Raw genomic sequence first — 14,666 nt, 5'->3', positions numbered from 1 at the left:
TTAAAAAATCATTATACCCCAAAAAATTTTAAAAACAGGACTTTCGTTTAAATTGAAATTATAGAAAATACTAACAAAAGAAATATTAACAAAAATTATGTACAAAAGTGAAAAAAGTGACAATAATTATGTATGAAATGAAAGAGCAACCGGAATAAACATTAATCGGTTGGCAAAACGAAATCGAAAACGCAAATTAATTGTGAATATAGATTTATTGTGTCGCGATTCATCGTGAGCCGCCAGGCGAAAGCTGTAGTAAACAGAATTTCTTTTTTTATGCGAATGCGCTTGAGTGCGAAAATGCAAGCTGCAAATAAAATTGTAAATTTAATCTGAATGAATCCTTTTTATTTCTGATGATAAATATTAGCGATATGATATTAATCAATATTGTACAGTATTTGTGTGCTACTAGGGTGATAGCCGCAATTATTTTTCCGTAATTATATCATTCAGTTAGGGAATGAAAAAGAGTTTATACCAAAATGGCATGCTTAAAACAAGTATTTTTATATATTAGAATATGCCAGTATTTATGGAAACATTAACAAAAATTCTGTATGAAAGTCAATAAAAATGAAGAACAACAAAAGTAAACACTAATCGGTCGCCGAAACGAAATCGAAAACGTAAATTAGCTGTGAATATCGATTTATTGTATCGCGATTCATCGTGAACCATTATTCATGCTATCGATAGATCGATATTTTTCGAAAACTGGCACCAAAAAATCGACTTTTTAAAAATATCGATTTTTTTCGTTAAATCGAAAATAGGCACGTCCCTAGTCATAACCATTTTTGAGTGAGTTTTTTTGTGTGTGCAGTCTTAATTTTTAATATATTATTCCCTTATTTTTTTTTCTGTTATGTTTATTAAACACTGAATTTTGAAACAGTAAGTGTTTATGATTCATTTACATAATTTAAAATTGCATCAATCTTTTTTTTATTATTTTTTTTTCTCTTATTGAAACACATATTGAAGCAAAGACTTAAAAATATTAGATTCCTTTACACATTTAGTCTGATAACCTTGTATGCATGCATTATGAATTGGTTTCAAGTAATCATACTGATTAAAGAAATTGGAAGGAGGAATAGATATGTGAATGTCAGTCATTCTGCTTTTCTAGGGTTGAAGACATATTAATGCTAATAAAGTTATATTTAACAGTGCTTGAAAGTAACATTTAGGAAAAAGTAAAGCCCTTTTCCTTAGTTATTGTAGTACCTATAATTATTATTGTTATTATTCAGACCCATTTATTTATCATTAAATAAAATTAATTTTACGACACAACTATTAAAACTGTTTTTTTTTTTAAATTTTTATAATGAGAATTAAATAGATCGGAAGTAGCTTTCGCCGTAGCTAAGGAAAATGTCCGAACGGTGTTGACTTTTGATATTCACATGAGACGCATATCAATGTTAGACAGGTGAAGTAGCAATAATTAAATTTTGTGAAACATGGGTAGAAAGCAAATGTCTGCACTACTCAGAATTAAAGTAAAAAAGTTTGAATTTAAATGAGTTAGAAAAAGAATTCATTTCAAAAGCTTAAATAAATTGAATTTATTATATATTTATATGCTTGGTCCCTTTGCTATTAGCCTTTATTGTTTGAATCTTTTTTTCTGTTTCAAAGTTACATATGTATTAGAAGCTACTGTAATACATACTCCAAAAACGGTATTCTGTGAAATTTCACCAAAAGACTTACAGTATTGCATACAAATTCTAATTTGTTTTACATCTTTTTCGTTGTAGAATCTCTGTAATTGATTTCCCAGCGTGTGTTATTGGTGAAACACCAGAAGTAACAGAAGAAACTTTGGTAAATTTAAATAATCATTAACTTATTTAAAATTTCAATTATTAAAATATGTTGCAGAATACATTATGCGCTTATCATTTGCCTTTTTTCTCTTAGGAAATGGGAGATCAACAGCCTTATTGCTGGCGAAATTTATTCACCTGCATTAACCTGCTGCGCTTACTAAATAAACTTACGAAATTAAAGCATTCAAGAATTATGGTTTGTAACTTTTATTCTAAATTTCCTTTTTTTAATTAAGATATCTATAATGAACTAAGTCTGCAGAAATTAGGACTACTGCACGGTTTTACGTTTTCATCATTGTGAGTGCAAATAATAGTTTAGTTAATTATTTCTTTTTGTTTGTAGATACAATTTATTATAAATTATTTTTTTCCCATTTGTCTATTTCATAAATATTATTTATTTATTACAAAAATTGTTCAGTTCAAAGGATGTAGTGTTACTGTAGGTTTTGCTTATGTTACGTTTTTATATTGTTTAATCAAAATATTTTCATTTATCTGCAGATGTTGGTTGTTTTTAAATCAGCTCCAATTTTAAAACGTGCTTTGAAAGTGAAACATGGAATGATGCAGCTTTACGTCTTGAAGTTGCTAAAAATGCAAATGCGTTACCTTGGGAGGCAGTGGCGCAAAAGTAACATGAAGACTATGTCTGCAATTTATCAGAAAGTTCGGCACATGTTGAATGATGACTGGGCCTATGGAAATGGTATGAATCTCTACGCTTTTTTTTTTAAATCTAAATAAGTTGCAGTTTTGAGCCTTTTTTTACGAATTTTTGTATTATGAATTTATAAAAAAGATAAGAGAAGTGAGTCTTAGAAAGATCTTAAGATGAGTTTGGTCATTTAAAGCATGCTTTAAAATCTCTTAAAATGCGTAAAATCTGTAATAAATATTATTATAAATAAAAAAGGTGACTGGCCAAAACTGGGATTTTGAATCTTAACACAGCATCAAATGTTTCACAGTTGTATAATTATAATCAATTTAAATAATTGCACCTTTTAGGTATGGGGGGGATGACAGATCAAGAGAAATTAAAAGCAAAAATTAATATTAATCACTGTAAAATACTCTTCTTGAAAAATATTAAATATATGGTTCGTATTCATCTCTTCTATATATTTTATATATCTCTGTCAGATTTGTATTTCTTTTCAAATTGCGTTACGCACTTATCCATAATTGCTTAATACAGAAATGCCAAGCTTGAAACTTAGAAGTCTTTGCCAATTAATATTTTGATTTAAAAAATGCTTTTTTAAATGTACGAGATGACATTTTATATTATGTTGACTTTCGATAGTATTTACGACTTTGCTTACAAATATTTGATTTTGCATGTTCACTTTTTCCTGCACAATCTTTCACTTTATCTAAATTTCGCCAGGCATAAATGATACTTCAATGAATTATTTTATATCTCAGTACATAACCAAGTCTATATTTATTAATATATATAACTGTATTTTTTAAATATATGTGACAAGGGTCTTCTGTTTCAGACTTAGATGCTAGACCATGGGACTACCAAGCTGAAGAATTTGCATTACAAGCAAGCATTAATCGCTTTCATAATAGAAGATATGATCGTTCTGGATCACTTTGCAATGATCCTGATTATCAAGCAGTTGATAACAATATCTTAAGTGTATTAGGCAGAGAAATCGAATTAACTGATGATTTTAAATATCATTATGAATCATGGCTTAAGCGAGAAGTGTTCCAACTGTCAACTGATTGGGATCAACTTCTGAATTCACAATATTTGTAACATGTAGAAGTAATTTCATATTTTGTACATTCATTAATATTATTATTCATTTGAGAGAAAGGAGTTTTTCAGGATGTTTATCAAACGAAATTTCAGAGAAATTAAGTTCTTATAAAATTACACTTTATTCTGTAGCTTTTTGTGGAAATATATTTAATATGCTTGGTGTTTGTTATTAAAAGTTCGCCTATCTTTAGTAATGTGGTCAATGTAGCATAATAAGGAATTTCACATATGCAAAAATCAGCTCAAGAACTGTTTCCTAAAAAACTTCATTTCTAAGCATAATGTGACAAATCATATTGTGTATAACAGTTTTTGACAGATATTGCATTCAACTTCAAAGTATACTTTTCTGATATTTCAGTATGTTAATTATCATTATCTGCAGTTATAAGAATAAAATAGAAGTTGTAAAAAAGTTTGTTTCATACCTCTGTATTGTTTTCCATTGACAACGTCAATTACTGCTGATAATTTGATGAAAGGCGACTAATTTTCTGTGAAAATATGTGAACTTTAATTTGTAGTCATTCTTCTATCATTGCTCAATGCAATTTTCAAATAATTTTTTCAGATAAAATATTCACCGATTTTTGACAATATATTTGTATTGAATAATTAAGCATTTGCGTTAGCGAAATTTGGTTTAAAAAACTCCATATTATTTATTGCCATTATTTATAGAATTTTTTACTATTATAAAAATTATATAGTGTATTTTTTATGAAAGTGCATTTGTAAAATGAGCTATCACTTAATAAAAAAAACTGATTGGATGATGACATTTCTTAAAAAGTATGCTGTGTGTAATAATTTCATTTTCTCAGCACTGTGCATACACATTGCACCACTTAAAAAGCGAGATTTTCTTTCATTATTTTTGAAAAATACTGTGTTGTTGGGCTAATACTGATGAATTTTATTGCAAGTGATTCTATGCTAACAGAAGTTATGCTGAAAAATGACAACTAATTAAATCTTCTGAGATTCATTTTTTTGATATGGTTGATTCAGGCTCATAATTATTCTTTCGTCAGTTAAATTTCGGGGGGGGGGGGTCATTTTGAAGGATTTAGAAATAAGAATTAACTCTGGAGAGGATATACATTTTTTATTCTTAAACTAGGGTGAAAAAATGCTAAATATTCATTGATAGGTATGTAAATATCTGATTAGTAGTCACAACTTGAACTTCAATGAAACATTGCAACCAATGATAAATGCATAAAAGAGAATAGTTGATGTTCTCAAATGTTGAGCTTCAATGTCATTTCAATTCGGTCTGTATTAATACTCAACAAATCACCTGGAACACTGCTGCAGTGGTAATGTATATTTCAGTAATTTTCAAGTGCACTATTCAGTTTTTTATTATTTATTTTAAAAATATGATTAAAGCAAGGTTAAAAGTGGCAAAATATGAAGGAACTATCCCAAGCAGCAAAAGATCGTTGGCCAAGCATCGCCCCACGGAACGAGCGAGATCGGAGGCGATCTCGCCCCGACATTGATCATGTCCCCCGGCGGTTCGCCGCGCGATGGTCGCCCCGACTTATTTTCGACGAATTTGCTGATCATTTGACGACATTATACCAAGCATTTCGCGACCTGTTTTATCAATGGGTGACCCAATACCAATCGTTTCCCCATGTGTTTTAGCAATGGGCGACCCAATATCAATCATTTCCCCATGTGTTTTAGCGACCCAATACCAATTATTTCCCCCATGTGTTTTATCAATGGGTGACCCAATACCAATCATTAGGTGATTTATTTCTGAACACTTGCTGGTGTCAAACTGAAATATTAGTTTAGTGGTTATTCAATTTTCTGAAACTCTAGAAACTAGTGTCATAATATTTAAAACTATCACACTTTTAAAATTTTGTCAAAAGACTGAAAATACGAGATATTTTGAATAGTTTACTTTTCTTTTTTACCTATTAATAATAGTGTTTGTTACTTATTTTGATAAATTTAAAATTCCATAAAATACTTGCTTTTGATAAAAATTCATGGAAAATGTCATTCTAACAATTCTTCCAACTTTTTTTAACTATTATTATAGCATAGATTTTACCACAATCTTACCCTATAAAATGTTTAAATGACATTTTTTTACTGCTCTTTAAAAAAAATTAACAAATGTTAAAATTATCTGAAATAATTTTAAATTTCACCACATCTATCTACATATAAGATTTATTTCCTTCTTTGATATTTCCTATTTATTTTCATTCTTTAATGCATGGGAAGAAATGTTAACATAATCATAGTTTCAATTGTATAATTAATCAGTATAATTTTAACTGATATTAGAATTTTAAAAGTAGATGTATTATATATATTGCCTATATCATCTGTTTTTAAAAGCTATTTCATAAAAATTCGAAACAGAAAAATATATAATTCTTATTAAAAAAAAATATTTTCTCTACTATACACAATTTTATATTGCTTAATGTGAGTAATAAAAATTTAATTTCTAAAGAACAATGAATAAAACACAAATTCCTATTTTTAACACCCTAAAATTTAATGTATTGGTTAAAAATAGTTTTAAACACTAAAATATATAATTAATATTATATGTTTCTTCAATAGAAAACATTCTACAAGGACAAATTAATAAGTTACTTCAAATTTCTAATATTTTGATAATTTATGTTTAGTGAGGTTTAGATTTGTAGCAAAATAACCAAATTTGATTTATGTTAAACTCCGAATATTTCACAAATATGTTTCATAAAAATTCCATGCACAAAAATGTAACGCTTCTTTCAATTTTACTGATTCTATTTACTATTAACTTTACAAAATTACTATATGAAGAAATTTTATACCTCATTATAAATTTTAGTGTTAGCTAATGTCCAATAGATAACATTTTACAAGCACAAATTAACAATTTACTTCAAATTTCTAATTTTTTTTTTATCTATGATTAGTTTGGTTTTGTTTCATGGCACAAGAACCAAATTTGATCTATGATTAACTCTGAATATTTCACAAAAACTCCATAACCTAAAAATGTAAACACTACTTTCAGTTATACAAAATTTCTTTAGACAAATATTTTTTTAATTATTATTTCCCCCTCTTTATTTTTAGGAGAAAAGAAAAACAACTATGCAAAACAATTTATTTACAAAGACCTTCATTAAATAATATTTTAGAAATACAAAATAAAATAATAATTTACTTGAAATTTTTTACTGAATTTTCTGTAATGACTTATACACCCAAGCAAAATCCTGAAACTATGACTTATAATTTACAAGAATAAATAATATTGTCACAAAGTCATTTATAAAAAATTTATTTAAACTTTATTTATTACTTGAAGAGTTTGAAACTTCTAAAAATCCACACACATTTATATAAATATTATATATATGTATAACTGAATCTTCAGTTACATATAAAGAATTACACATTTATTTAAACATTTCACTTTTCCTTTTTGATGAAGCTAGAAAACAATTATAATAGTAATTGAGATTTCGCTTCATTTAAAAGTACAAATAAAACATTTGTTGACAATTGGAGATGAGTAATTAACAAGCAAAAGTCTTATAGAACTTCATAAGCATAATATTTTTGTTCTGATATTGGACTGCGTAAGCAAACTTTATAATAATGTTTAGGATAATAAAGAAAAAAAAAAACTCAAACTAATGGGAGTAAAATTTATTTTACTGTTTTATGAAATGTGAAATAATTAGAAACTATTCATATAAGAGTACTCAAAAGTGAATGCATAATCTCAAGTTTTAAAGAATTTTTTTTTTTTGAAGTTTACAATAAATACATTTCTGCTAAACTTTTTTTTAGCCTCATGTCAAAGTAAAAATAATTAAGCAAATGTTATTTCAATACCAAAATATAAAAATGTTATTTAATACTTTTTTAAACTTCTCTCATAGAAAAATTGTAAATGAAAAGGAAAATTAACTAAGCTAAATAGAATTAAAATCACTTGAATTGTCAGTCTGAACAAATAATGAGGTTGAAATTAAAGAAAAAATTATTCAAATTATATAGAGAAAAATAAAAGTTGTACAAAACAAAATTTATGCCTTTCAAATTAACGCAAATAAGGTTTCAGATAAAAAAAAAATCAGAAATTATAATTTACCTACTTGTCATTCAAGCCTATCATATTGCAACATTTTGAAGTTTTACTACATTTTTCACGAAAAGACATTACATATTTTGGCACTTTGTTTAACACATACATTTGATAAATCCTTGGTTGCTTCCACTGCTCTGAGTAATTGCAACTGACCAGAGAGAAATTTTGTGATTTGGAATATCTTCAATTCTAAACAAGTTCTTAGGATATAAAGTGAAATGGGATCTCACATATAATTGTTTTAAATTTCCTTCTGATGTTCCAAGTCGGTAGAAACCATACTCCGTCACATTAATTATAACTTCCAATATTTTGCTCCTTTTTGAAGTCAGGAATAGAAACTTGCACAGTAGTTTCCAAACAAATAGTGAGTTTTTTTTTTTTTTTTTTTTTTGCTTATATTTATAGATTAATTTTAAAATTTATTTTATCTTTAATTGCATTTTCAATTTTGAAACAAAAGGTGCACAAAATTTTCATTTCATTGATTGAGAGATGTATTTCATACTTCGCCAGGTTGTCATTTGGAATTCTATAGAATGCTTAGAAAATGTATGAAATACAAATTGTTTCATACATTACTAGCTTGTTTTAGGCATTATATACAATGCTTGGACATTCTATAGAATACTGGATTTCATATTTTGCTGGTAACACATATAAAGAATTATACATATACTTTTCTTCAAGTTCACTCTTCTTTTTGCAGATTTGATGAACCTAAAAAACATATTTCTTAATTAGAATAATGATTGAGCTTTCATTTCTTTTAAAAGTACAAATAAAATAGTTGTTGACAATTGGAGATATGTAATTAAGGAGCAAAAGTCTTATAGAACTTCATAAGCTTGATAATGTTTTCAATCTGATAATGAACAATGTAGGCAAATATTATAATAATGTTTAGGAAAATAAAGAAAAATAATATAAACTAATGGGTGTAAAATTTATGTTACTATTTTATGAAAGGTGAAATAATTATAAGCTATTCACATAAGAGTATTCAAATATAATTACATAATTGCAAGTTTTAAAGATTTTTTTTGTTGTTTTTGAAATTTACAATAAATATATTCTGCTAATCTATTTTTTTAGCCTTATGTCGAAATAAAAATAATAACACAAATGTTATTGCAAAACCGAAACATACGAACGTAATTTAATATTTTTTAAAAACTCTTTTCATTAGAAATTGTTGTTAACAAAAGGAAAGGAATTGTAAATGAAATGGAAAAATATCTGCAATAATTTAAGAACACACACAAAAAAAAGATAACAAGAAATAAAATCACTTGAAAAGAATACGAACAAGAAAAGAAATGATAATGGTCGCTTACGCCTAACGCTAATAATATCACTTGCAACTCCATGTTTCAGGTAAGCAACGAGTTCGAACGGCTTCAACAAAAATAATCTTTACTTACTTTACACTTACCAAGTTTCTTGAAATGACAGCATGCGTTGCTGGTTGAATTTCAAAATCCAATACACGCCAGGTGATTCATGGGAAATTTCTAAAATATATTCGCATAGCGCCGCCTAGGAAAAGCAACTTTCCAGACATCGAGGCGACTATGGGCCGATTGCTTTGAGCCGGTCTTTTTCACTGAGTCGCCGTAGGAGTTCGCCCCGATGAAAAAGCAACCTTCAGAGGCGACAAAAAAAAATATGGTCAGAATCCGATGTCGCGCCAATGCAAAGGTGACGTTGGCAAAATATATCAGATGGATGCGATGGTTGGCCAACCGTTTGGCAACTTCTCTTGCTGCTTGGGATGGCAGTGAAATTTATATTTAGCTAAATTATTAGACTTGTGTGTAAAATTAATCTTCAGCAAATCAACAATTAACTGGAAAACAGAGAAAAATTGTGATTTTTTTTCTACTGACTCATTTTAAAGTTGAAAATATGGATAAATGAATTTTGCTATGCTTACCAGTTCAGTTCAAATCCTCAAAGAGATTTGTGCTGTAATGATTTAGTTTTAGTCAGTTGCTAATAGATTAGTGCAGGATTTTAATTATTTGAGGCCACGGGCGCTAAATTAATTTCAGGCCCCTTCAAAGCAAAATCGATTTATGACAAGAGAGTAATGTCAACTGTGCGTATTAACGCTTTTAACTTGACATTTATGCTTAAATCTTGGTATTCATTATTTAAATTGAAAGCAATTCCTGTATTGCTATTTACCGCATTTATGACGATTATTTTCCTTCATTTGTACAGAGAATATTCTTTATTAAGAATAAAGTATGCAGGATGTCTCAAAGTGGAACAAGTTTCTATTTTCGTAAATATTTCATTTAAATATTGACAAATACTTCCAATCAAAAGGTTTCTTTAAATCAGGTTGGAAATTCTGTGAAAACATTTTGACTATTTTGGAGGTTGATAATAAAACGTTTAAAAAAATAAATCTTTATACAGGTCCCACTGTGTGTCAGTGAAAAGTGTCAGTTAACAAAATGTCTAGTTTCTTACATTCATCTATGAACACACAAAGTTTCAGCTTCTCTCTAAAAAATTTGCAGTCACATGCTTATTTTAAAATCTAGAAGGGCTTATGGCAAATCTGGATGGAAACATTTATTGTATTTATATTTCTATCTAAGCATTCATTATATCGAAATTTGAGAAATTAAGCATTTATGATTCTTAGAGAAATAGTGAAATAATAAAAAGAAAAGAAAATTCTTTTCTTGCTATTGCATATGTAATATTAAGTTTTCTAAAAGAATGACATATTTCGGTAACGAAGAACGTTTTGAAATGTTAATGATTTATATTGTATGTAATCGCTGTGTTGGCCTAGTTGAAGAAGAATACTGATGTTGTTTTCCGAGTTTCCAGCTTCCTTCTACAGTGACTGATTTTGACAATATGAGGCTACAAGCACTAAATTATTTTGAGGCCCTTAGTAGGAAAAAATCTATTAATAATAAGGAAGCAGCTTGAACTAAATTTATTTGTACTTTTAAATTTGCTTTTGTTCTTATTTCCTAATGTCCTTTATTTAATTTGAAGGATATATTATTATTTAACACATCAGTAACATTTATTTCCCACATTTGTTAGAATATACTTTACTATGTATATACTTTATTTCACTTAAATATGTATTATACAAGATTCAATATTGTGCTAGCATTTCAGATTGTATTATTTTTCGAAAAAAAAAAAAAAAAAAAAGATTCGTTGAAAATATCTATAAGAAATTTTCTGTATGCCGGGGGTGGGGGGGAATCATATTCTAAAAATATTTCATAATTTAAAATATTTCTTGTAAGCTAAATTTAGAAGTAAATGAAAGTTACACATACGACAGCCATTTTCCGAAAAACTTTAAAAATTAGTATAACGGTGCATGGAATTGGTAATCGGAAAATGGATAAATGGTAATCGAAAACTTTCTTCTGAATAACAATCATAAAGAAACCATTTAGAATTAAAAAAAAAAAAAACTAGAATTTACATAAAGTATTTATTGCCTTTTTCAACATTGCCACCCCCTCTTTTTTCCCTTCGAATTAGTTGAATTTTTTAAAAAATAATGTGGATTTCGATCTGAAATTTTTACCAGATATTTCCTCCTGTTTTTGTAGTATTGCAAAAACGTCGCTCAAATGATTCTGTTGATAAAATCTTAAAACAAATTTTAACATTTACCTCGAAGCTTTCCCGAGTTTTTCTGTTTTTATGCGCACGAACAGGGTAGTAGATAAACTTCACGTTTAAATTAGATAGAAATTCATTTTGTTGTGTTCACAGCAGTGGCGGTTTTCCGCACAAGCGTTCCGCCTCGTGCCTCAACATCTACAGGGCACTTCAAAATCTATTTCGACGTATACCATAGTGCTTAGCAGCCGGAAGATTTTTTTCCCCACAGTCTCTTCCCCCGCCCCCCCCCCCTTTTTTAAGGGATGTATAAAAAGGAACCAAATGAAATGTTGGAGATATTAAACACTGACTTGAATACGAGCGAAAAACAACAACAGATTACTAAATAATTTCGAAAGCCGTGATATTCAGACAGTTTCTAAGATGTGTGTGTGTGTGTGTGTGTGTGTGTGTGTGTGTGTGTGTGTGTGTGTGTGTGTGTGTGTGTGTGTGTGTGTGTGTGTGTGTGTGACAAAAAACCGATATTATTAAATCAACTATCTATAGCTAAAATAATAAAGGAATAAAACATGGTCAGTTACCCAACCTCAACCACCAGGTAGATTTCGCCAATTTCTATTTCACAGGAAACTCCTGATCTCCAGATAAATCATCGATGATCATCTGTCAGCCCTAACACCCCATTTTGAGAGTTACAGAAAATAACACTATAACGTAGCAATCAGCTTTAACAACCAGACAGATTATGTCCGTATTATTCGAAAATTAATTTCGCCTCTTTGCATGCATAGCTAATCAGTCAGTACGTTCTATGTTTATTGTGCAAGAATGCTTTAAATATTATTTCGTTTTTCTTCATGAAATGCTGTTGATCAAAGGTAATTCAAATGGCTAAATTATTACTTTTAATATGAAGAGCGAACAGCTGGTCGCCAAAGGCAGTTAGTATCTTTTAAGCTGAAAGCATAAAAAAAATATCTATCAGTCTTTTGTTTATCCAATGAAAAGGATTAATTTTGAATAGTAATCATTTGCATCAGTCGTCGATTTCTGATTTTGTAATGTAATTTTTCTTCTATGCTTGAAGCAGAATTGCCGGCAATGAGGGAATTCTATTTTTTTTTCTCCCTTAAAAGTGTCATTGCCCCTCAAGGGGAGTACTTCCACTTGTAATATTGTCAAATCACTCAAATTAATGAGAATAAATATTACTACTTTTTTTTCTAAATTAATGGAAGCATTCTAAATTCAATACGTTATAAAAGGTGATTAAATATTTAAAAATTCTTTGATTGCTTTTTGTTTATTAATTTTCTCCAAATTGAAATCTAACGGAAGGTCACGCCCATGTGTAATGCAGGTTGAAAAAGATCGTTTTTTTTTTTGTTTTTTTTTTTGGTTTTTTTCTTATCTAAAATAATCGAAACTATTTGCGGAATAGTATGAGTCAATTGTCTTGCTTATTTATTGAAAAGGATATGATTAAAGAATTATAGACAAGTTTTTCCAATTAAAAGCAAGAAAAGTGACATTTTCATGCCTTTTAATATCTGTTTCTAAGTATGTACCATTTTACTTTGTCTTTTTTTTTCATTTCTTTTATTACCATATCAAACGTATAAATTTAATACTATTCTATATGCACTTTTGTACCTCCCTGTAAAATTTAATTAAATTTTGTCTGTTATTTGGAATTAATACTTTTATCAGAAAATATACTAGATTATAGAATATACCATTCGTATTATAGAAACTGGAAACATTTATTTCAGTTAGAAATTCAGAAAGAATATAAAATTTTCCGATAATAGTCCGCCGTTTATAATAAAATTTATTATAATTCATAAACCAAAATTGTGATTTATGAATTTAGGTCCATTTTTACTCAATATTTCAGACTTCCCCGAGTCCCTAAAGAACAATTTGGGAATTATGTCGAACACAATAGCTCAAAAACGTCTTAAGCTAGACAAATGAAAATTAGATTGCGTGGTCTTTACAACAAATTTGTAGATTTCTATTAAATATTAAATAAAATCCATTGACATGACATCTGTCTGTTTGACTGTTTGAGTACAAGTAAGCCTGATAGACAGTAAATAGCTATACGAATAAAATCGGTATACAAATTTAGTATCTAAAGTTAAATATTTATCGAATTTTGAATGAAATCCTTCAAAGAGTTTATCATTTGCTGGTCTGTATTTTTGCATACATGTAAGCGCGATAATTTAAAAACACAATACTTAATAATAATTTAATACTTAATAAATACAATAATAATTTAAAAATACAAACTTAAATCAATAAATTTTGATATATGATCTTGATATTTAATCTGCGTTCTCTGTTAAATTTTGATTTCAATCGGTTGAAAAAAAAAATGGCATTCACAATACATATTTGATTTTCTTCACCATACTAAAAAAAAACTTTTCTTCGCCATACCAGCATAAAACTCGTGTGTGGGTGTCTGGAAATAAAAATCTAAGTACTTGTGGCGTTGACGGCATTGCCCAATGTCCACGATTTTATAGAGGTGGGAGTTTACACCTTTATTAGAGAATATACTGGATATTTTTGGAAATACCATTCCTGCTGGTTAAATTGAATGAGCTTCCTTTTTTAAAAACAATTCAAGAAAAAAATGATATATTTATTAAGTATATTTTTTTAAAATTTTGTTCTCATTTAACAGTGCTCAAGCATTCGAATTTTATGTTATGTCCATCCGAATCAAAAGATAAAAATGTGTATATATATATATATATCATTGTCACTTCATTTATTTATATTATTTAAAAATGTGTTTAGAGGGAAAAATAAAAATGAAGGGCAACAAAGCATTGTACCATTTTTTTTAACTTATTTAATCATATACCTCCTAGATAAAAATAAATCTATTAATCCACAGCGAATATATAAATGTGTGAATTACAATTTGTAATTAATCCATTCTCTAAAAAATATTTCCTGTATCTTTAAGTTTTGAATTGCGCGGGGTCGTATTTTTCTCACAGATGCGTTGATTCTCAAAGCTCTGCGCTAGCAAATTCTTTCCTCAAACTATATAAGTTCAAAATATTTTGTCGGCTTTTCTTTCCTACATTCTGCCTATCTATTCTTATCATACAGTGTACTCACCAGAGCTTGGACAGAAGATTTTGATAGTGTATAAAATCTGAACTATTTCCTTGAAATTATAAAGAAAAAAAAAATCGCTAAGGAACTCCACGACGCTTGCTTCAAATCAAATGTTGTTCATAAAATCATATTTTACACA

General features: G+C 28.3%; 1 protein-coding gene across 1 annotated transcript in view; it reads left to right on the top strand.

Annotated features, from left to right (window-relative positions):
- LOC129958450 (striatin-interacting protein 1-like) overlaps window positions 1-4,428 on the top strand; it is a 35,700-nt gene extending 31,272 nt beyond the window's left edge. The window contains exons 13-16 of the mRNA XM_056070944.1: window positions 1,776-1,842; window positions 1,939-2,043; window positions 2,355-2,559; window positions 3,359-4,428. Coding sequence (XP_055926919.1) covers window positions 1,776-1,842; window positions 1,939-2,043; window positions 2,355-2,559; window positions 3,359-3,627 — 646 coding nt within the window. The 3' untranslated portion in view covers window positions 3,628-4,428. The remainder of the gene's footprint in view (window positions 1-1,775; window positions 1,843-1,938; window positions 2,044-2,354; window positions 2,560-3,358) is intronic.
- Window positions 4,429-14,666: the final 10,238 nt, after the last annotated feature.

This window comes from Argiope bruennichi, chromosome X1, assembly GCF_947563725.1.
Source record: "Argiope bruennichi chromosome X1, qqArgBrue1.1, whole genome shotgun sequence".
Lineage (NCBI taxonomy): Eukaryota > Metazoa > Arthropoda > Arachnida > Araneae > Araneidae > Argiope > Argiope bruennichi.
The sequence above is the reverse complement of the archived record's forward strand: the minus strand, read 5'-3'. Positions and strand labels throughout refer to the sequence as shown.